The 25857-nt window shown below is 31.7% G+C and overlaps 1 protein-coding gene across 1 annotated transcript; it reads right to left on the minus strand.

Moving 5' to 3' along the window:
• Positions 1 to 1327: 1327 nt before the first annotated feature.
• LOC127739443 (uncharacterized) lies at positions 1328 to 18475 on the minus strand. Its single transcript, XM_052251214.1, has 3 exons — positions 16659 to 18475; positions 2004 to 2132; positions 1328 to 1576 (listed from the first exon to the last, which is right to left on the minus strand). The coding sequence occupies exons 1-3, from the start codon at positions 18203 to 18205 to the stop codon at positions 1393 to 1395; spliced, it is 1860 nt and encodes a 619-aa protein (XP_052107174.1). The 5' UTR covers positions 18206 to 18475; the 3' UTR covers positions 1328 to 1392.
• Positions 18476 to 25857: the final 7382 nt, after the last annotated feature.

Here is a 25857-nt window from a genome sequence, read left to right on the forward strand (position 1 = left end):
TCAGCTTGTGTTGAGTACAGATTTTCCCTGATTCCTATACAGATTGTCCCCGATTTTGAAAAAGCTAATCCTTTCATAATGAAGCTAATATCTGGATCTTTATTATAATTAGGCAGGTGCTAATAAAAAATAATGGAATTAATAAAAAAAACATTAACAAAAAACCTCATTTATGCAGATTACGGTCATTTTCCTGCAAAACCATAATTCTGTAATTTTATATATAAAATTGAACTAGAAATTTGTTGTTCATGGATATTTGCTGAAACAGTTTGATTTATGACAACCAAGAATCAACTCTGCATAATATAACTGCAAACTGATAATATTAAAAAAGTAAAAATTTGAGTTTTCTACAGAATTAAGTACCAGCTCCAAATTGTCAGCCTTCACATTTTCCTTTTTTAAGCATTTAGTGGGCAACATTTTCAAGCACTGGTTTTAAATTTTCTCACCTTGTTCTTGTTCTGAATATGCATGAAATATTGGTTACTGGACGTTAAACAAGCAATCATTCATCGTGTACTTTTATTTCGATCTCATTGAAAATTTTGAAATCAAAATATGTGTTAAAAGTGTAACATGCGTATTACCGGTACTCTTATTTCTTATCTTCAGAACATGAATAACCTAAAAGTCTGTACTTATGAAGAAGGAAATGAGACTCTAGCAGGGTCAGATTCCGAGGTTAATGTAAATCAGCAGTTGATTGTGGCACCTAAAAGCTCTGAGAAAAAACTGTTCATATGTCAAGAATGTCCATACAAGTCCTCTTACAAATCAAATTTAATGCGCCATATGAGAACCTCTCACAGAACGGCCGAAGGGATTGTGTGCAATGAATGCGGACGAACATTTTCGTCAAATGAACAACTAGATGACCACAAAAGAAGTCACAAACGTGATTATTATTGTGAGGTGTGTGGAAAAAAATACGGTTCCAAGAAAGTAATAAGACTTCATAAGAAGATAGTCCACGAAGGGGCTAAGCCTAAATATAACTGTTCCATTTGCGGGAAAGAGTTTAAAGAAGTTTCCCATTACTCTGGTCATATCAATAAACACCATGGACTTACCCCATTTGAATGCCTAAAATGTAAAAAGAGTTTTTCTTACAAATCAAACCTTCAAAGACATTTGAAAACGTGTGATGGTGAAAAACAGGATTTTACATGTGACATATGTCTTTCACAATTTACATCTAAAGCTAGCTTGAAAGAACACAAGATTTGGAGACATGACAAAATAAGACAGTATGCTTGTTCTTGTGGCGAGAAGTTTTTATGGAGATCATCAATGCAAAAGCATAGAAAAAACTGTAGCTTGTAAAATTATTTAGTATTAAAAAAGCATTAATATTCCATTCATTGTTTTCATTTATGAAAAAGTTTATCACACATCGGGAATATCCATAAAACCATGTCTCAAATGTGGTAAAATTAAACTTTCATCTCTACGATGGTATTTTCGAACACCTGATTCTCCCCTCGATGGAGCCTGATGAATGCTGACATCCCCCTTTTTCCGTTTAGGCTTGCTCTTTTTTCGGTCTGAATTGTCAAATATAAAGTGGTCTCTGAAATAGAAATAAATTTTCTTTAAGTTTTTATATACTTCTAAATAAATTGTTAAACCACACAACTGATTCATCATTTAATTTAAATCATAAGTTAACTAACCAAAGAACCCTTACAATAGACCATGGTGACATTTAGTCCTGACTTTTGAACAGTAAATTCTAGGCTGAAAAACTAAATCATAGAATATTAAAACTAAATCTGATCATATAGGGGTTACAAAATACTTTCTAGTTACAATACAAACAAACAAACAAAAAACAACAAATAGAGTAATTCATTTTATAAAAAATATATAATCTGACATTTCTCACCTTATGAATCGAAGTTTTTTATTTGCCAAAAAAGTTGTAACGATTAGAGCTAAATATGTTAAATCCATAATTTGTTTTTTTCTGATGTCAACATTTAAAAGTCCATACTTACAAAGGTGTGATAGCGTCAATTCCATTTGGAAATGGTGGTTTCCAGCCTTTCACAATATTTTCCTGGTTATCCATATCTAGAGGATGTATGGGATAAACTGATGATGCAGTTGTCCTAATGAAGAAAGGTCTGAAAAAAATATAAGACAAATGCAGATAAATGTAAAAAAACAAAAAACACTATTAATATATACCTTTATTGTTGACATTTAGGTGTAATACCACCATTGATTTTCCCCTATTAGTCTTTGTTAAATTTGCACTTTTCAAAAAATTGTGCAGAATTTATCTTTGTTTCAAATAAAGAAATACTTGGCATGAGTAAAGTTTTATCCTGTCCAGTACTATAGAAAAAATTTCACATAACATTTCATTGCATATAAGAAAATAACCATCACTGGAAGTTAACCAATCAAATTTTCCCCCTTTTTTAACCTGTGTACAAGCTTTAGTAACCATGTAACCTCAAGTTTCCAAAATATTCTATAGAAACCCCAAATAAAAAAATAATTGTGCTTTGAAATACCCAAGATATATGTTTATTACCCAGAAATGTTTTACTGCAATGAAATGTAGGATCAATTACCTACAACTGTCAAATGCAAGGGAATATTTTTTTTCGACCTATTTTCGTATGCAACCGGATGTGACGTACTATGATTTGCTGGTATTACACCTAAAGAAGACTTTTTTGTTAAATAAACTGAATGTGACTTTTTTCCTTTGTAATACTGGTTATTTCAAGCATTCCTGTCAAGTTTTGTCATAATCAGTTCAATAGTTTGAGAAAAATCTAGTATAATGTAAGACGACATCTACAGCGATTCGAGCAAAATTTCTTCGAAAAATCCAAACCAAGCCGCATCATGATAGAATATAGTGTGGACCAATAAATTATCAAATATTTATCTCATCTGCCTACAAACAGTTGAATATGATACAAAAGAAGACTTTAGGATGATAAATACTACTAATGGACCTCTTTTTCTTCCTTATAAGGTCTCTTTTGGTCCATTTATACCTCTCATTTCCTCAAAATTTCTACTTTTTAGGCCAATAAATAAAAAAATGTGGGGTAACTTTCACTCATTTATGATAGAAATGTTATAATAAATGATTAATTGAAGTATTTAAGCTGAATGAACTATCCGTATAAAAGTTTACTGTCTCCAAGGAGGTTTCAATAAGTCCTTACGTAAAACTTAAATTTACGCCGCGTTCCAGAGTGGGACATAAAAAGCTTCTCTTTTGGTGAATAATTTGTTGTTACTGCTTTAAAAATAATTTCATTTACTTAAAACTATATATTTATTAAAGTATTTGTTAGGAAAAATTTTCTTGTATAGCAGAATATAAGAAATAAGGAGAAAAAGCTCCCAAAAACTCTAAGTATGGCTTGTTCTGTCAACTAATATTCATGGTAAAGTCCTATTTCAAGGAAATTTTCTCATAAAATGTGTTTTGGAGACTCAATCCACTCAGAATATTTCATTATTTGTAATATTTCACTTAAATAGCAAGAAATTTTAACACATGAGAGTACTCACAAGGTCAAAGGTGCATGTACAGCTTCCCATAAAGAAGACTTTTTTGTTAAATAAACTGAATGTGACTTTTTTCCTTTGTAATACTGGTTATTTCAAGCATTCCTGTCAAGTTTTGTCATAATCAGTTCAATAGTTTGAGAAAAATCTAGTATAATGTAAGACGACATCTACAGCGATTCGAGCAAAATTTCTTCGAAAAATCCAAACCAAGCCGCATCATGATAGAATATAGTGTGGACCAATAAATTATCAAATATTTATCTCATCTGCCTACAAACAGTTGAATATGATACAAAAGAAGACTTTAGGATGATAAATACTACTAATGGACCTCTTTTTCTTCCTTATAAGGTCTCTTTTGGTCCATTTATACCTCTCATTTCCTCAAAATTTCTACTTTTTAGGCCAATAAATAAAAAAATGTGGGGTAACTTTCACTCATTTATGATAGAAATGTTATAATAAATGATTAATTGAAGTATTTAAGCTGAATGAACTATCCGTATAAAAGTTTACTGTCTCCAAGGAGGTTTCAATAAGTCCTTACGTAAAACTTAAATTTACGCCGCGTTCCAGAGTGGGACATAAAAAGCTTCTCTTTTGGTGAATAATTTGTTGTTACTGCTTTAAAAATAATTTCATTTACTTAAAACTATATATTTATTAAAGTATTTGTTAGGAAAAATTTTCTTGTATAGCAGAATATAAGAAATAAGGAGAAAAAGCTCCCAAAAACTCTAAGTATGGCTTGTTCTGTCAACTAATATTCATGGTAAAGTCCTATTTCAAGGAAATTTTCTCATAAAATGTGTTTTGGAGACTCAATCCACTCAGAATATTTCATTATTTGTAATATTTCACTTAAATAGCAAGAAATTTTAACACATGAGAGTACTCACAAGGTCAAAGGTGCATGTACAGCTTCCCATAAAGAAGACTTTTTTGTTAAATAAACTGAATGTGACTTTTTTCCTTTGTAATACTGGTTATTTCAAGCATTCCTGTCAAGTTTTGTCATAATCAGTTCAATAGTTTGAGAAAAATCTAGTATAATGTAAGACGACATCTACAGCGATTCGAGCAAAATTTCTTCGAAAAATCCAAACCAAGCCGCATCATGATAGAATATAGTGTGGACCAATAAATTATCAAATATTTATCTCATCTGCCTACAAACAGTTGAATATGATACAAAAGAAGACTTTAGGATGATAAATACTACTAATGGACCTCTTTTTCTTCCTTATAAGGTCTCTTTTGGTCCATTTATACCTCTCATTTCCTCAAAATTTCTACTTTTTAGGCCAATAAATAAAAAAATGTGGGGTAACTTTCACTCATTTATGATAGAAATGTTATAATAAATGATTAATTGAAGTATTTAAGCTGAATGAACTATCCGTATAAAAGTTTACTGTCTCCAAGGAGGTTTCAATAAGTCCTTACGTAAAACTTAAATTTACGCCGCGTTCCAGAGTGGGACATAAAAAGCTTCTCTTTTGGTGAATAATTTGTTGTTACTGCTTTAAAAATAATTTCATTTACTTAAAACTATATATTTATTAAAGTATTTGTTAGGAAAAATTTTCTTGTATAGCAGAATATAAGAAATAAGGAGAAAAAGCTCCCAAAAACTCTAAGTATGGCTTGTTCTGTCAACTAATATTCATGGTAAAGTCCTATTTCAAGGAAATTTTCTCATAAAATGTGTTTTGGAGACTCAATCCACTCAGAATATTTCATTATTTGTAATATTTCACTTAAATAGCAAGAAATTTTAACACATGAGAGTACTCACAAGGTCAAAGGTGCATGTACAGCTTCCCATAAAGAAGACTTTTTTGTTAAATAAACTGAATGTGACTTTTTTCCTTTGTAATACTGGTTATTTCAAGCATTCCTGTCAAGTTTTGTCATAATCAGTTCAATAGTTTGAGAAAAATCTAGTATAATGTAAGACGACATCTACAGCGATTCGAGCAAAATTTCTTCGAAAAATCCAAACCAAGCCGCATCATGATAGAATATAGTGTGGACCAATAAATTATCAAATATTTATCTCATCTGCCTACAAACAGTTGAATATGATACAAAAGAAGACTTTAGGATGATAAATACTACTAATGGACCTCTTTTTCTTCCTTATAAGGTCTCTTTTGGTCCATTTATACCTCTCATTTCCTCAAAATTTCTACTTTTTAGGCCAATAAATAAAAAAATGTGGGGTAACTTTCACTCATTTATGATAGAAATGTTATAATAAATGATTAATTGAAGTATTTAAGCTGAATGAACTATCCGTATAAAAGTTTACTGTCTCCAAGGAGGTTTCAATAAGTCCTTACGTAAAACTTAAATTTACGCCGCGTTCCAGAGTGGGACATAAAAAGCTTCTCTTTTGGTGAATAATTTGTTGTTACTGCTTTAAAAATAATTTCATTTACTTAAAACTATATATTTATTAAAGTATTTGTTAGGAAAAATTTTCTTGTATAGCAGAATATAAGAAATAAGGAGAAAAAGCTCCCAAAAACTCTAAGTATGGCTTGTTCTGTCAACTAATATTCATGGTAAAGTCCTATTTCAAGGAAATTTTCTCATAAAATGTGTTTTGGAGACTCAATCCACTCAGAATATTTCATTATTTGTAATATTTCACTTAAATAGCAAGAAATTTTAACACATGAGAGTACTCACAAGGTCAAAGGTGCATGTACAGCTTCCCATATTAGGTGTAATACCACCATTGATTTTCCCCTATTAGTCTTTGTTATATTTGCACTTTTCAAAAAATTGTGCAGAATTTATCTTTGTTTCAAATAAAGAAATACTTGGCATGAGTAAAGTTTTATCCTGTCCAGTACTATAGAAAAAATTTCACATAACATTTCATTGCATATAAGAAAATAACCATCACTGGAAGTTAACCAATCAAATTTTCCCCCTTTTTTAACCTGTGTACAAGATTTAGTAACCATGTAACCTCAAGTTTCCAAAATATTCTATAGAAACCCCAAATAAAAAAATAATTGTGCTTTGAAATACCCAAGATATATGTTTATTACCCAGAAATGTTTTACTGCAATGAAATGTAGGATCAATTACCTACAACTGTCAAATGCAAGGGAATATTTTTTTTCGACCTATTTTCGTATGCAACCGGATGTGACGTACTATGATTTGCTGGTATTACACCTAAAGAAGACTTTTTTGTTAAATAAACTGAATGTGACTTTTTTCCTTTGTAATACTGGTTATTTCAAGCATTCCTGTCAAGTTTTGTCATAATCAGTTCAATAGTTTGAGAAAAATCTAGTATAATGTAAGACGACATCTACAGCGATTCGAGCAAAATTTCTTCGAAAAATCCAAACCAAGCCGCATCATGATAGAATATAGTGTGGACCAATAAATTATCAAATATTTATCTCATCTGCCTACAAACAGTTGAATATGATACAAAAGAAGACTTTAGGATGATAAATACTACTAATGGACCTCTTTTTCTTCCTTATAAGGTCTCTTTTGGTCCATTTATACCTCTCATTTCCTCAAAATTTCTACTTTTTAGGCCAATAAATAAAAAAATGTGGGGTAACTTTCACTCATTTATGATAGAAATGTTATAATAAATGATTAATTGAAGTATTTAAGCTGAATGAACTATCCGTATAAAAGTTTACTGTCTCCAAGGAGGTTTCAATAAGTCCTTACGTAAAACTTAAATTTACGCCGCGTTCCAGAGTGGGACATAAAAAGCTTCTCTTTTGGTGAATAATTTGTTGTTACTGCTTTAAAAATAATTTCATTTACTTAAAACTATATATTTATTAAAGTATTTGTTAGGAAAAATTTTCTTGTATAGCAGAATATAAGAAATAAGGAGAAAAAGCTCCCAAAAACTCTAAGTATGGCTTGTTCTGTCAACTAATATTCATGGTAAAGTCCTATTTCAAGGAAATTTTCTCATAAAATGTGTTTTGGAGACTCAATCCACTCAGAATATTTCATTATTTGTAATATTTCACTTAAATAGCAAGAAATTTTAACACATGAGAGTACTCACAAGGTCAAAGGTGCATGTACAGCTTCCCATAAAGAAGACTTTTTTGTTAAATAAACTGAATGTGACTTTTTTCCTTTGTAATACTGGTTATTTCAAGCATTCCTGTCAAGTTTTGTCATAATCAGTTCAATAGTTTGAGAAAAATCTAGTATAATGTAAGACGACATCTACAGCGATTCGAGCAAAATTTCTTCGAAAAATCCAAACCAAGCCGCATCATGATAGAATATAGTGTGGACCAATAAATTATCAAATATTTATCTCATCTGCCTACAAACAGTTGAATATGATACAAAAGAAGACTTTAGGATGATAAATACTACTAATGGACCTCTTTTTCTTCCTTATAAGGTCTCTTTTGGTCCATTTATACCTCTCATTTCCTCAAAATTTCTACTTTTTAGGCCAATAAATAAAAAAATGTGGGGTAACTTTCACTCATTTATGATAGAAATGTTATAATAAATGATTAATTGAAGTATTTAAGCTGAATGAACTATCCGTATAAAAGTTTACTGTCTCCAAGGAGGTTTCAATAAGTCCTTACGTAAAACTTAAATTTACGCCGCGTTCCAGAGTGGGACATAAAAAGCTTCTCTTTTGGTGAATAATTTGTTGTTACTGCTTTAAAAATAATTTCATTTACTTAAAACTATATATTTATTAAAGTATTTGTTAGGAAAAATTTTCTTGTATAGCAGAATATAAGAAATAAGGAGAAAAAGCTCCCAAAAACTCTAAGTATGGCTTGTTCTGTCAACTAATATTCATGGTAAAGTCCTATTTCAAGGAAATTTTCTCATAAAATGTGTTTTGGAGACTCAATCCACTCAGAATATTTCATTATTTGTAATATTTCACTTAAATAGCAAGAAATTTTAACACATGAGAGTACTCACAAGGTCAAAGGTGCATGTACAGCTTCCCATATTAGGTGTAATACCACCATTGATTTTCCCCTATTAGTCTTTGTTAAATTTGCACTTTTCAAAAAATTGTGCAGAATTTATCTTTGTTTCAAATAAAGAAATACTTGGCATGAGTAAAGTTTTATCCTGTCCAGTACTATAGAAAAAATTTCACATAACATTTCATTGCATATAAGAAAATAACCATCACTGGAAGTTAACCAATCAAATTTTCCCCCTTTTTTAACCTGTGTACAAGCTTTAGTAACCATGTAACCTCAAGTTTCCAAAATATTCTATAGAAACCCCAAATAAAAAAATAATTGTGCTTTGAAATACCCAAGATATATGTTTATTACCCAGAAATGTTTTACTGCAATGAAATGTAGGATCAATTACCTACAACTGTCAAATGCAAGGGAATATTTTTTTTCGACCTATTTTCGTATGCAACCGGATGTGACGTACTATGATTTGCTGGTATTACACCTAAAGAAGACTTTTTTGTTAAATAAACTGAATGTGACTTTTTTCCTTTGTAATACTGGTTATTTCAAGCATTCCTGTCAAGTTTTGTCATAATCAGTTCAATAGTTTGAGAAAAATCTAGTATAATGTAAGACGACATCTACAGCGATTCGAGCAAAATTTCTTCGAAAAATCCAAACCAAGCCGCATCATGATAGAATATAGTGTGGACCAATAAATTATCAAATATTTATCTCATCTGCCTACAAACAGTTGAATATGATACAAAAGAAGACTTTAGGATGATAAATACTACTAATGGACCTCTTTTTCTTCCTTATAAGGTCTCTTTTGGTCCATTTATACCTCTCATTTCCTCAAAATTTCTACTTTTTAGGCCAATAAATAAAAAAATGTGGGGTAACTTTCACTCATTTATGATAGAAATGTTATAATAAATGATTAATTGAAGTATTTAAGCTGAATGAACTATCCGTATAAAAGTTTACTGTCTCCAAGGAGGTTTCAATAAGTCCTTACGTAAAACTTAAATTTACGCCGCGTTCCAGAGTGGGACATAAAAAGCTTCTCTTTTGGTGAATAATTTGTTGTTACTGCTTTAAAAATAATTTCATTTACTTAAAACTATATATTTATTAAAGTATTTGTTAGGAAAAATTTTCTTGTATAGCAGAATATAAGAAATAAGGAGAAAAAGCTCCCAAAAACTCTAAGTATGGCTTGTTCTGTCAACTAATATTCATGGTAAAGTCCTATTTCAAGGAAATTTTCTCATAAAATGTGTTTTGGAGACTCAATCCACTCAGAATATTTCATTATTTGTAATATTTCACTTAAATAGCAAGAAATTTTAACACATGAGAGTACTCACAAGGTCAAAGGTGCATGTACAGCTTCCCATAAAGAAGACTTTTTTGTTAAATAAACTGAATGTGACTTTTTTCCTTTGTAATACTGGTTATTTCAAGCATTCCTGTCAAGTTTTGTCATAATCAGTTCAATAGTTTGAGAAAAATCTAGTATAATGTAAGACGACATCTACAGCGATTCGAGCAAAATTTCTTCGAAAAATCCAAACCAAGCCGCATCATGATAGAATATAGTGTGGACCAATAAATTATCAAATATTTATCTCATCTGCCTACAAACAGTTGAATATGATACAAAAGAAGACTTTAGGATGATAAATACTACTAATGGACCTCTTTTTCTTCCTTATAAGGTCTCTTTTGGTCCATTTATACCTCTCATTTCCTCAAAATTTCTACTTTTTAGGCCAATAAATAAAAAAATGTGGGGTAACTTTCACTCATTTATGATAGAAATGTTATAATAAATGATTAATTGAAGTATTTAAGCTGAATGAACTATCCGTATAAAAGTTTACTGTCTCCAAGGAGGTTTCAATAAGTCCTTACGTAAAACTTAAATTTACGCCGCGTTCCAGAGTGGGACATAAAAAGCTTCTCTTTTGGTGAATAATTTGTTGTTACTGCTTTAAAAATAATTTCATTTACTTAAAACTATATATTTATTAAAGTATTTGTTAGGAAAAATTTTCTTGTATAGCAGAATATAAGAAATAAGGAGAAAAAGCTCCCAAAAACTCTAAGTATGGCTTGTTCTGTCAACTAATATTCATGGTAAAGTCCTATTTCAAGGAAATTTTCTCATAAAATGTGTTTTGGAGACTCAATCCACTCAGAATATTTCATTATTTGTAATATTTCACTTAAATAGCAAGAAATTTTAACACATGAGAGTACTCACAAGGTCAAAGGTGCATGTACAGCTTCCCATAAAGAAGACTTTTTTGTTAAATAAACTGAATGTGACTTTTTTCCTTTGTAATACTGGTTATTTCAAGCATTCCTGTCAAGTTTTGTCATAATCAGTTCAATAGTTTGAGAAAAATCTAGTATAATGTAAGACGACATCTACAGCGATTCGAGCAAAATTTCTTCGAAAAATCCAAACCAAGCCGCATCATGATAGAATATAGTGTGGACCAATAAATTATCAAATATTTATCTCATCTGCCTACAAACAGTTGAATATGATACAAAAGAAGACTTTAGGATGATAAATACTACTAATGGACCTCTTTTTCTTCCTTATAAGGTCTCTTTTGGTCCATTTATACCTCTCATTTCCTCAAAATTTCTACTTTTTAGGCCAATAAATAAAAAAATGTGGGGTAACTTTCACTCATTTATGATAGAAATGTTATAATAAATGATTAATTGAAGTATTTAAGCTGAATGAACTATCCGTATAAAAGTTTACTGTCTCCAAGGAGGTTTCAATAAGTCCTTACGTAAAACTTAAATTTACGCCGCGTTCCAGAGTGGGACATAAAAAGCTTCTCTTTTGGTGAATAATTTGTTGTTACTGCTTTAAAAATAATTTCATTTACTTAAAACTATATATTTATTAAAGTATTTGTTAGGAAAAATTTTCTTGTATAGCAGAATATAAGAAATAAGGAGAAAAAGCTCCCAAAAACTCTAAGTATGGCTTGTTCTGTCAACTAATATTCATGGTAAAGTCCTATTTCAAGGAAATTTTCTCATAAAATGTGTTTTGGAGACTCAATCCACTCAGAATATTTCATTATTTGTAATATTTCACTTAAATAGCAAGAAATTTTAACACATGAGAGTACTCACAAGGTCAAAGGTGCATGTACAGCTTCCCATATTAGGTGTAATACCACCATTGATTTTCCCCTATTAGTCTTTGTTAAATTTGCACTTTTCAAAAAATTGTGCAGAATTTATCTTTGTTTCAAATAAAGAAATACTTGGCATGAGTAAAGTTTTATCCTGTCCAGTACTATAGAAAAAATTTCACATAACATTTCATTGCATATAAGAAAATAACCATCACTGGAAGTTAACCAATCAAATTTTCCCCCTTTTTTAACCTGTGTACAAGCTTTAGTAACCATGTAACCTCAAGTTTCCAAAATATTCTATAGAAACCCCAAATAAAAAAATAATTGTGCTTTGAAATACCCAAGATATATGTTTATTACCCAGAAATGTTTTACTGCAATGAAATGTAGGATCAATTACCTACAACTGTCAAATGCAAGGGAATATTTTTTTTCGACCTATTTTCGTATGCAACCGGATGTGACGTACTATGATTTGCTGGTATTACACCTAAAGAAGACTTTTTTGTTAAATAAACTGAATGTGACTTTTTTCCTTTGTAATACTGGTTATTTCAAGCATTCCTGTCAAGTTTTGTCATAATCAGTTCAATAGTTTGAGAAAAATCTAGTATAATGTAAGACGACATCTACAGCGATTCGAGCAAAATTTCTTCGAAAAATCCAAACCAAGCCGCATCATGATAGAATATAGTGTGGACCAATAAATTATCAAATATTTATCTCATCTGCCTACAAACAGTTGAATATGATACAAAAGAAGACTTTAGGATGATAAATACTACTAATGGACCTCTTTTTCTTCCTTATAAGGTCTCTTTTGGTCCATTTATACCTCTCATTTCCTCAAAATTTCTACTTTTTAGGCCAATAAATAAAAAAATGTGGGGTAACTTTCACTCATTTATGATAGAAATGTTATAATAAATGATTAATTGAAGTATTTAAGCTGAATGAACTATCCGTATAAAAGTTTACTGTCTCCAAGGAGGTTTCAATAAGTCCTTACGTAAAACTTAAATTTACGCCGCGTTCCAGAGTGGGACATAAAAAGCTTCTCTTTTGGTGAATAATTTGTTGTTACTGCTTTAAAAATAATTTCATTTACTTAAAACTATATATTTATTAAAGTATTTGTTAGGAAAAATTTTCTTGTATAGCAGAATATAAGAAATAAGGAGAAAAAGCTCCCAAAAACTCTAAGTATGGCTTGTTCTGTCAACTAATATTCATGGTAAAGTCCTATTTCAAGGAAATTTTCTCATAAAATGTGTTTTGGAGACTCAATCCACTCAGAATATTTCATTATTTGTAATATTTCACTTAAATAGCAAGAAATTTTAACACATGAGAGTACTCACAAGGTCAAAGGTGCATGTACAGCTTCCCATATTAGGTGTAATACCACCATTGATTTTCCCCTATTAGTCTTTGTTAAATTTGCACTTTTCAAAAAATTGTGCAGAATTTATCTTTGTTTCAAATAAAGAAATACTTGGCATGAGTAAAGTTTTATCCTGTCCAGTACTATAGAAAAAATTTCACATAACATTTCATTGCATATAAGAAAATAACCATCACTGGAAGTTAACCAATCAAATTTTCCCCCTTTTTTAACCTGTGTACAAGCTTTAGTAACCATGTAACCTCAAGTTTCCAAAATATTCTATAGAAACCCCAAATAAAAAAATAATTGTGCTTTGAAATACCCAAGATATATGTTTATTACCCAGAAATGTTTTACTGCAATGAAATGTAGGATCAATTACCTACAACTGTCAAATGCAAGGGAATATTTTTTTTCAACCTATTTTCGTATGCAACCGGATGTGACGTACTATGATTTGCTGGTATTACACCTAAAGAAGACTTTTTTGTTAAATAAACTGAATGTGACTTTTTTCCTTTGTAATACTGGTTATTTCAAGCATTCCTGTCAAGTTTTGTCATAATCAGTTCAATAGTTTGAGAAAAATCTAGTATAATGTAAGACGACATCTACAGCGATTCGAGCAAAATTTCTTCGAAAAATCCAAACCAAGCCGCATCATGATAGAATATAGTGTGGACCAATAAATTATCAAATATTTATCTCATCTGCCTACAAACAGTTGAATATGATACAAAAGAAGACTTTAGGATGATAAATACTACTAATGGACCTCTTTTTCTTCCTTATAAGGTCTCTTTTGGTCCATTTATACCTCTCATTTCCTCAAAATTTCTACTTTTTAGGCCAATAAATAAAAAAATGTGGGGTAACTTTCACTCATTTATGATAGAAATGTTATAATAAATGATTAATTGAAGTATTTAAGCTGAATGAACTATCCGTATAAAAGTTTACTGTCTCCAAGGAGGTTTCAATAAGTCCTTACGTAAAACTTAAATTTACGCCGCGTTCCAGAGTGGGACATAAAAAGCTTCTCTTTTGGTGAATAATTTGTTGTTACTGCTTTAAAAATAATTTCATTTACTTAAAACTATATATTTATTAAAGTATTTGTTAGGAAAAATTTTCTTGTATAGCAGAATATAAGAAATAAGGAGAAAAAGCTCCCAAAAACTCTAAGTATGGCTTGTTCTGTCAACTAATATTCATGGTAAAGTCCTATTTCAAGGAAATTTTCTCATAAAATGTGTTTTGGAGACTCAATCCACTCAGAATATTTCATTATTTGTAATATTTCACTTAAATAGCAAGAAATTTTAACACATGAGAGTACTCACAAGGTCAAAGGTGCATGTACAGCTTCCCATATTAGGTGTAATACCACCATTGATTTTCCCCTATTAGTCTTTGTTAAATTTGCACTTTTCAAAAAATTGTGCAGAATTTATCTTTGTTTCAAATAAAGAAATACTTGGCATGAGTAAAGTTTTATCCTGTCCAGTACTATAGAAAAAATTTCACATAACATTTCATTGCATATAAGAAAATAACCATCACTGGAAGTTAACCAATCAAATTTTCCCCCTTTTTTAACCTGTGTACAAGCTTTAGTAACCATGTAACCTCAAGTTTCCAAAATATTCTATAGAAACCCCAAATAAAAAAATAATTGTGCTTTGAAATACCCAAGATATATGTTTATTACCCAGAAATGTTTTACTGCAATGAAATGTAGGATCAATTACCTACAACTGTCAAATGCAAGGGAATATTTTTTTTCGACCTATTTTCGTATGCAACCGGATGTGACGTACTATGATTTGCTGGTATTACACCTAAAGAAGACTTTTTTGTTAAATAAACTGAATGTGACTTTTTTCCTTTGTAATACTGGTTATTTCAAGCATTCCTGTCAAGTTTTGTCATAATCAGTTCAATAGTTTGAGAAAAATCTAGTATAATGTAAGACGACATCTACAGCGATTCGAGCAAAATTTCTTCGAAAAATCCAAACCAAGCCGCATCATGATAGAATATAGTGTGGACCAATAAATTATCAAATATTTATCTCATCTGCCTACAAACAGTTGAATATGATACAAAAGAAGACTTTAGGATGATAAATACTACTAATGGACCTCTTTTTCTTCCTTATAAGGTCTCTTTTGGTCCATTTATACCTCTCATTTCCTCAAAATTTCTACTTTTTAGGCCAATAAATAAAAAAATGTGGGGTAACTTTCACTCATTTATGATAGAAATGTTATAATAAATGATTAATTGAAGTATTTAAGCTGAATGAACTATCCGTATAAAAGTTTACTGTCTCCAAGGAGGTTTCAATAAGTCCTTACGTAAAACTTAAATTTACGCCGCGTTCCAGAGTGGGACATAAAAAGCTTCTCTTTTGGTGAATAATTTGTTGTTACTGCTTTAAAAATAATTTCATTTACTTAAAACTATATATTTATTAAAGTATTTGTTAGGAAAAATTTTCTTGTATAGCAGAATATAAGAAATAAGGAGAAAAAGCTCCCAAAAACTCTAAGTATGGCTTGTTCTGTCAACTAATATTCATGGTAAAGTCCTATTTCAAGGAAATTTTCTCATAAAATGTGTTTTGGAGACTCAATCCACTCAGAATATTTCATTATTTGTAATATTTCACTTAAATAGCAAGAAATTTTAACACATGAGAGTACTCACAAGGTCAAAGGTGCATGTACAGCTTCCCATATTAGGTGTAATACCACCATTGATTTTCCCCTATTAGTCTTTGTTAAATTTGCACTTTTCAAAAAATTGTGCAGAATTTATCTTTGTTTCAAATAAAGAAATACTTGGCATGAGTAAAGTTTTATCCTGTCCAGTACTATAGAAAAAATTTCACATAACATTTCATTGCATATAAGAAAATAACCATCACTGGAAGTTAACCAATCAAATTTTCCCCCTTTTTTAACCTGTGTACAAGCTTTAGTAACCATGTAACCTCAAGTTTCCAAAATATTCTATAGAAACCCCAAATAAAAAAATAATTGTGCTTTGAAATACCCAAGATATATGTTTATTACCCAGAAATGTTTTACTGCAATGAAATGTAGGATCAATTACCTACAACTGTCAAATGCAAGGGAATATTTTTTTTCGACCTATTTTCGTATGCAACCGGATGTGACGTACTATGATTTGGTGGTATTACACCTTTAAGTAAACTGAAAATGTTTTTATTTCAATAGTAAATTGGAAATTTGCATTAACTTTTTTGAAAGAGAATATGCGGCTAGATTTAAGCGACCACTTCTGAATATGCATGTTGGATTTTAAAGTCACTTATTTTCAGCTCATATAACATTGTTACATTGTTTTTGTTTTAACCGTTTTCTACATCATGTGTTGTACATGTATGAATTACTTGTGCAATACTTATAACAGTCTGAACTGCAGCTAAGGTTGAAAACCCTCAGATAGTTCTTTGTTTTCTGTTTAAGTCCTTTTTGGCTATGATGCTGTCAAACATTTCTCCTTTGTACCTGATGAAGCTTATACTTAACTTTAAAAGGATTAGATATTTACCTATCTGGATTCAATCTGTAGTTGTCGACTTCAATGGCTGTTCCTAGGGCAGCTGGAACATCGTCAGGCTTTAAAACTCCCTTCCCAGCAGGATCAAGTTCCTGGAAACTTTGAAATAAATTTTCCACTTCAAGTGTCCCTGTTGCCCGTGAATTGTAGGAACCTCCACTACAAAATGGATACAACTGCAATTTCCTTTCAATAGTGATTATGAGACCTTCCCAGAGTACTGCAGGAATATCACTTATGTATTTGCCTGGTGGTGGAAAGTGTTCAAGTTGCTTCTGGCCTATTATTTTCAACCAATTTAACAAGTTAAGGCGTAAATTTACTCTTTCCAGTGCTTGAATTCCTGCTTTATCCTCTGCTCTGTACCAATTCCTTATTAGATTGCATAAGTTGGCTTCTTTTTCGTAGTTATGGCTTTTCATAAAGTTTTCAACATCCTCCCCAAATGTTCTTAAGGCAAAAGCATTGTTTTGTTTGTCAATCAAGTCAAGAACTAATGGTAGACTTAACTGAGTTGTATCAGATCTTGCAGCATCAATCCATGCTTGTTTTTGTATACCTAGAACTTGTAATCCATATGAACAAACCTTAACACGCAAACTGCACAATTTATGATGAGCATCAATTACACAGAAAAGTACATGTTCCTTGTTTTCAAATGTTATAACTTCTGGTTTTGAGAACCAGCTGATGTTTTCATTTAATCCATTGATAACAGTTTTATCAGCAAAAATATTTGTTGCTTTCCATTCTGTTTTTCTATCTGGCCAAATATGTTCCGCATATATACTGCATAATATAAGTTTTGGGAATGACTGGATGATATTAGTACACATGTCTCGTAGCTTCAAGACTGTCTTTTTACTAGTCTTCTTTGTTTTCATCATTGCACTGTCCAAATCTCCATTTGCAAGCCCATGAAATAAAGCTACAAGTTTATATTTTGACCAAGACAGTCCATAGGAAATGTTCTTTTCTTTCAGTTGTGGTATTATGCATTCAATACATATCCTGAGATCAATTTTTTGAAAACTTTGTTCAACAGTCTTTTTCTGAACGAAGATTGCTGTAAAATTTTCGAGGTCCATTTGGGTCCATTTTTCTGGTTTTCCTGACCTTTTGTCAGTTCTGAGATGATTTAACATAAGCTGATAGTCTTGACTTGTCAGAACTGCTTGCTGACCAGGGCTACCATCAGATTCAGGCTCCTTGTTCACTGTAATCTTATCAATCTCCAAGTTTGATAAAACATTAGAAAGTTCATTATCATCCAAATGAGGGAAGTCTTGACATATCGATCCAAATTGTTCATGCTCTTTTACTGATTCTCTTTCAATATTTTCTTTCAATAAGGATTCTGCAACTCTTAAAGTCTCCTCATCAACATTTGCAAGAATTTCATCAGGTATAAAGTTGAGTATGTCATCAACAGAATCGTCTGTTTGTTCCCAATTTTTTTCTTTATCATCTGAGTCCTGAACAACCACGCCAGCTTTGTAATGTTGAACTATCATTGACCTTGTATGGTCGCTAGGCATAATTTTTAGGTTTTTTTATCATCTCTCTGCTTTATTGTCATTTTTCTGTGCACCTGAGCTTTTCTTTGTCTATTTTCAATTCTCTCTTCCATGTACATTTCTTCTGTTTTTTCAAAGTCAATGTCATTAAACATGTTCAATTTCCTGAATTTGGCTATTATAGATGATTTTTGCATGCCTCTTATTTCTAACCAAACATCTTTTTGCAACTGAAGCAGTGTTAAAGGCAAGTCATTTGAACTTCGTACTGCAACTCTTTGGAAAGCTGAATCAGAAGTTACTAGTGGAATATGAAAACCTTTCTTAAAGCATTGTTTTAGCAAAAATAGTAACATATGTCTGTATGTTTCTGTTAACAAACTAGCCCCTTTCATGCCATATGCAATGATATGAGAATTTGTCTGTTCAAAACTAAAAATTCTGTCCAGATCAGTCATAACAAATACGAGTATTTCTGTTGCCAAATTTCTTGTTAGTTGATATTGATCTGCTAATGCCTTCTTTAGGTCATGTAATGTTGTTTCAACCTCTTCAAGTCTGATGTCTTTCTGTTGAACCCTACGTTTTTCTGGTATTTTGTAATAACTTGTTGTTTCTGGTTCATTTGAATGTGACAATGAACTCTCAGCAAAGCAAGATGGAAATTCACCTAAAACTTCTACACATTCATCAAGTGATTTTTTTATCATATCCTGAATATCCTGTATTTCTTTAGTTTTCTTATTTGGTCTTTTTGGAGATTCTGGTCCATAAATATCCAGTATGGAATTCCAAGACTTTTGCCAAAGATCATCATCAAATTTTATTAGAAAGCAAACGGCTGATTCCTTAGACCAGCAAATAAATATAAGACTTGTAACATCAAGAGCTTTCATTTCACTCATTGTTTGAAGAAGATAATAGTGTGGTATTTTATAATAGACTGGCATAGTATGTATATTTGATGTTTTGCATTTGGCCTCAAATCCCAAAGAGGCATCTGTAAAGACTGAACGCCGAATACTTCCATCTGGACTTACTATCATAAAGTTTGACTCTTTTTCTTGCAGAATATAGTAACCTTCCTCTATGTAACTTAAATTTGGAAAATAAACAGGAAGTATTTTCCCAACAAGTGTTGCAATTACATTAATTTCGTTTTCTGAACCATATTTCATGTTTTTCATTTGCTGTTCATTCGGCTCTTTTTTCGGTTTTCCATGTATAACATAATCAAAATGTTCTTGTTGTTTTTTAATTGTATCAAGTCCGAGAGCTGAATTTATGGTACTTCCTGTTACCTTTGCTGTTTTTCGGAGATCAAACCACTCATTCGTCCTTTGTTTTGTAAACCTAGGTGCTGATGCTTCTCTCTTCTCAATAAGTTCAAAGTAGTTTTCCTGGATATCAAGATTCACATACTTTCCATGCACATACACATTTTGCTTTTCATGAAGTGTTGAAACATAGTATCCAAAATTATCAATAGTTTGAAGGAGTTTATTGATACAACTATTTACATCGTATAGTGTTGTTTTAAGTGAACTTATAACATTTAGAAGGCTAGATTTTTTCCAATCCTTTCCGTCCTTTTCTGCCATTGAAACAAACTTTTGAACTGATCTTTGTAGAGATAATTTAACTTCTCTGAGTGACTTAACCCGTTCTGTGATCATTTTTATAGTTCTTTTCATGCTGTGAATCGTATCATCTGTTTTGTACGTATCAGAGTTGTTCAAGTATCTTGTGTTGTACTTATCAATGTGGGATATAAGTTGTTCTACAAGTCTCATGTCTTCTTCAAATTGCGCTTTCTTTTTGGCTAATGATATTTTTTCAAACCCAAAGAGATCAATATCACCCATTACTTTGCCTCTACCTTTTGAAATCTTTTTTGCATCAACAGCAATTTTAAATGTTTTGCCTTCATTTTGCATTGACAGGGTCTCTAGAGTTTTTTCGATGATACCAGGCATCAAATTTTCCTTTTGAAAAGGATTAAGTTTCCTTAGTATTTGAGCGCTTGGAACAGCAAAATTAATTTGGGATTCCTGTGGGTCATATACCCCTCTGTATGTTATTCCTTGTAATATTTGCCCCTGATTTTTTGGACCTGACATGAATCTTAAAAAGCGTCCATGAAACAACTTGTGGCCAATTCTCCAAAACTGAACGGTTTCTGGGAAATCGTATTTCATTTGGCTTGAATTGCTTTCTGAATACCAAGTTACTACATCAAGAAACAATAAAAAAAACAATATTATCTAATGGAAATTTATCTTCGGTCACAAGTTTCAGGAATTTTGTGAATGCTTCAGATCTACCAGCCTGCTTTAATGAGGATATAACAGTTGGGATTAGTTGTATTATGTCATCACCAAACTCACTGAATTCCATGTCATCTGCAGTATCCCAATTATGATTGATAGTGTCACACATTTCATTGGTTGCTTCAGAAACTTCAAACAGGCTTCTTCTTGCTTGGGGTTCATAACTTGCTGCTTGTATATTTCTTGATTCATAGTTTGGTGAATTTGGTAAATTGTCTGAAATGGTTGGAGATTGTGATGATTTGGTTTTTTTATAATCTTTTGAGGGGTATTTGTTGATAAATTACAAATTAAAATATTTTCGTCCTGTATTTGAAAGGTTTTTCCTTCTCTGTCAATAAGTTCTGGAATGAATGCATGGTATGTTCTGCTTTTATAATCTCTTTCACCACCCTCTTCAAATCTTCTCCACATGGCAAGTTTCTCAGATGGATGTGTCTTCTGATGGTGAGCTACTATTTCTTCAAAGATGAAATACTTTTGCAAGCAATAAAAGCATTTGTATGTTGGCATTTTCCTGCAAGTAACAGTTAAAAATAACCTTAACAAGAACCTTTTTCCTTATGATACTATAAGAGCAAATCAGGGAAAATCTGTAATTAACTTCATCTTATCTGGGACAATCTGTACACTGATCATGGACAATCAGTACACTGCATCAGAAATTGAAATTATAGGTTTTCATAGTATTTTCCTAATCTCCATAAAAAATTTCTTCCAGATCTAAGTCTACTTAAGTTGCACATTTAAATAAGTATTCTATACTTAGAGTAATAGCATTTAGATATTTACATAATATACAAAAAATCACTTACCATGACTTCCTTGCTGCAGAAAAGTGTCTATTTTTAGGATTGGTCATCAAAATCCATATTGCACATGGGAGGCATAGGAGGTCAATGATAAGAATGTATGAATGAAAAGGAAGGTTGCATAATTATTGACACAGATTCTCTTTAATTCATATATAATTACCCTTTTGATGTTCTCAACAAAGGAAAATCTGGGAAAATCAGTAATCAATCGAGGAAAATCAGAACTGTAATCGGGGGAAAATCACTTTCTGCCATACTCGGTTACAGGCAGTGTTTATACCATTAGTCGATTAAAAATGGAAACTATATTCCTCTGTTGTTCATTCTATTGTCTGGAAAGTCCGAGGAACTCTTCTATCAAAGTAAACCTCACCCTAACGGGAGGGATTGTGCTTGATTTTCATATGATGAAGACATAATCTTTCAATCAGTTTAATAGAGGTTTGGAGCTGGCATGTCAGTAACTGCTAGTAGTCCTTTGTTAATTTATGTATCATTGTCATTTTGCTTAGTTTCTTCAGTTACCTATTCTGACATCGGAATCGAACTTCTTTTACACTGAGTTTTCATTGTGCGTATTGCTGTGTGTTTGTTTATTCTACATTGGCTAGAGGTATAGGGGGAGGGTTGAGATCTCACAAAACATGTTGAACTCCGCCGCATTTTTGCGCCTGTTTTTGCGCCTGTCCAAAGTCAGGAGCCTCTAGTCTTTGTTAGTCTTGTATGGTTTTTTTTAATTTTAGTTCATTTATATGTTTCGGAGTTTAGTGTGACGTCCATTGTCACTGAACTACCCTTACCGAAAAATAAGCTCTGCGGCAAACATTTGCCGCAAGTTTGCAGCAAACATTGCCGCAAGCTTGCAGCAAACATTTGCTGCAAACTTGCCGCAACCATTTTACCATGCAAATGAAGGTTGCGGCAAGCTTGCTGCAAACATAATTATGCAAATTAGATTTTGCTGCAAGCTTGCGGCAATTGTTTGCTGCAAGCTTGCGGCAATTGTTTGTTGCAAACTTGCGGCAAACTTGCAGGAACTACACATTATACCAATGTCATGTGTGTAGACATATTCAATTTATCTCTTTCAAATTACACAGCAACATTTTTAAAAAATCAATTCATGCCTGTATACAAACAGTCATTGAAAGAGTTCTTGCAAAATTACGAGATTTAAGGAAATACATACATGCATTTGAGTTTTGAAAAAGGGGGCAGGGGTCATTCTCAAATGACATCATATACCTGTATTAAGAAATGAAAAAAGATAAATCTCAAATGTGTATTGAGAATAAAGCTAGGTAACAATTGCATAACAGAATTGAACTTAGTTTTAATAAACATGGTACAGTACATCAGTTACAAAATTCAAACTTATAATAGCTAAAGTTTTTCATTACACACATACATGTATATATAGTTGCTTACTTTATTATGTATGATGATAACATTAATTATTTTATTAAAACATTCTATGAATAATTTGTACTTACAAAATTACATACTGAATATCTTTATCTATTGAACCAAAATGCCTCCTTGATCTCTTATTTGTGAAATGCATTTTCCAAGCACAACCAACATGACCTAGCCACAATTTCAAATTGATAACTTCCAGGAAGTGCCAACTAGGCATGCCCAGTCAATATTGTGTAATTCTTGCAATGTTCTGGCAAACATATAGAATGGTCAAAGTTTTCAGCAATCTTGCGGCAAACATATAGAATGGTCAAAGTTTTCTGCAATCTTGCGGCAAACATTCTTTATAATTTTAAACTTTCTGGCAATCTTACGGCAAACATTGATGTTTCTGCAAACTTGCCGCAAGCTTGCAGCAAAAAGCTGCAATGTTTGCCGGAAGTTTGCAGCTAGCGGCAAACATCTGCAAACACTATTTTCTGTGTTCCTGCAAACTTTTTGTTTGCCGCAAGCTTGCAGCAAGTCTGCTGCAAGTTTGCGGCAAACAATTCAGTTCCATAAGGGTAGTACACATTTTTGTTTATGGGCCTGCTGAAGCCCGCCTACGGGTGCGGGATTTTCTCGCTGTATTGAAGACCCATTGGTGGCCTTGGGCTGTTTCTTGCTCTTTGGTCGGGTTGTTGTCTCTTTGACACATTTCCCATTTCCATTCTCAATTTTATAGATATAAGCGGCCGACTGAAGTTTTTGGTAAAATTAGCTTTAAACTTGGATATCGAACATGTACTACCCTCATTTTTTATCTATAATTTATTGTCACATTCACCTTTTACATGTATGTCTATTTGGGTTGCTTACCTAATTGTGTCAATATAACGGAACTATAAACAACTGCCATACAAGTGGGAGGTTATGCTAGCTATAAAACCAGGTTTAAACTTCCATTTTCTTCTGAAAATGCCTGAACCAAGCCAGGAATATGACAGTTGTTTTCCACTCGTTCCGTTGGTTGATAACGTATGATTTTATCAGTTTTTATGGACTTTTTGAATTGACTCTGGAGTTTGGTATTTTTGTTTATTATTTGTTTTATGGTCTGTACTTGTCACAAAAGTGACCAATATTATTTTTTTGTGACAAGTTCAGACAGTAAAAAAATGATAAATTATTGATAAAAATGACAAGACTGGATGCATAGCATGTTAACTTGTACGTATATAAAATAAACATTAGAAAAACAAATAGGTGAAAATGAAATTTTGTTCAAGGGAAAACGGCAGTATTTATTCTTCCATAGGCGACCATACTAACATTTTCTAAAATTACCACTTTTTATAATAAAAACTTGGACAAAACAGTTATGTGTGGTATTAGTACTTTATTATTCTGATTTAGAAATTGAAGTCAAATAGTATCATGGCCTTTTTCCAACGGAGCTTGTTTATGGTATCCATGCCCACCGTCATTTTACATCAAATTTATGAAAATTTGGAATACTACTGTTTTCCCTATAATGAAGCCCTGTTAAAACAAGTCCTCACCATAGAACCCGGATGTCAACTAGTACCCGTCTCAAATTATAACTGGTTTGGTCGTGTTCCTCGATATGACTTAGAAATAATATCATGAGTGGGGTATCACTAAAAATGGAAACAACAGTTTACAAGTTATAGCTTTCTTAAAAGCTTTGGAGTGCTTCGCTGTATCATACTTTTATGTAAGATGTGGTTTATGTGGTTTTTTAAGTATGGGAAAGGTGTTAGTTATCTCCTTTGTGTATGTACTCATAAGTGTGGTATTATAAGCCCGTCTAATTTGGGATGTATTATAGAATACTGTAGTTCATCCATGAATATTTTCTTATAAAAACTCAAATTTGCCAATTCCCACAAAACTTAAACAGAACACTAAGATTGATAAAATATATAAATAAGGAGATATGGTATGATTTCCAATGAGACAACTATCCACCAAAGATCAAATGAAGTGGATGTAAGCAATCATAGGCAACCGTACGACCTTTAACGATGAAAAGTCGACTATAAAAAGCCCCGACATGAAAAATATGATACAGTTCAAATGAGAAAACTTACGACCTAATTAATAACAAAACAATTTACGAAAAAACAATATGACAGACATTAACCAACGACAACCACTGAACTACAGGCTCCTGACTTGGGATAGGCACATAGAGAATGTTGCGGGGTTAAACATGATTGAAGGCGCCAAACCCTCCCCTGACCTGGGACAGTTGTGTAACAGTTCAACGTAAGAACAAATTATAAAAATCAGTTGAAAAAGGGCTTGACTGATCAGATGGATACAAATAGAAATACATCTAACAAAAACACAGACAGGAAATCCCTCACAACAAAAAACACACAAAGTACAGATCTGAGAGTACTGGGAGTTACTGACAGCTACCTCAAAGCCAATAACAACTGATAAAAGAATCATGTATCTAAGACTAAAATAGCAATCTACACATCCAGCATCCAATAGATTTAGTGTAAAGACAGTCAGAGAAAAATATGACCTTGTGCAACGCCAAAATATAGGTATCGACAGATTGTAGAACCGTGAAAGTGCATATGTATATAACAATAATATTTAGTATGGATTTAATTTAATGATAACAAAATCAATATGTATACCACTAAAAACAATATTGAAAGATCTAATTACAGCGTTGAATTGGTAACCTTTTAGAATAAGTTTGTTTAATGGTTTGAAAATTTTACCAGGATCGTATCTAAATTTCCGGGCTCGATAAACAACATCACCATAAAAATGAGAAGAAAGCTTCATTTTGATTTTTAAATTCTTTGGTTGCGTCATTCCAGAGATATGGTTTGATTTTGAAAATTTATGATTTGTCATTCCACAGTTATGGGACTTTGACTGTTAGATTAATAATAGGTATAGTTCTACATGTAAGGCACTAGATCTGGTATGCTTTGATCAATTTACTACACACTTTACTATGTTGTTGGTATAGAATTATAAAGATTTGCTTTGTATATATATTTTGAAAATTTATGGTATATCGTGCCAGAGTTATTGGACTTTTAACAGTTAGATTTTAATATCGAACAATAAGCTGGTT

This window comes from Mytilus californianus, unplaced genomic scaffold, assembly GCF_021869535.1.
Source record: "Mytilus californianus isolate M0D057914Y unplaced genomic scaffold, xbMytCali1.0.p SCAF_4, whole genome shotgun sequence".
Classification (NCBI taxonomy): domain Eukaryota; kingdom Metazoa; phylum Mollusca; class Bivalvia; order Mytilida; family Mytilidae; genus Mytilus; species Mytilus californianus.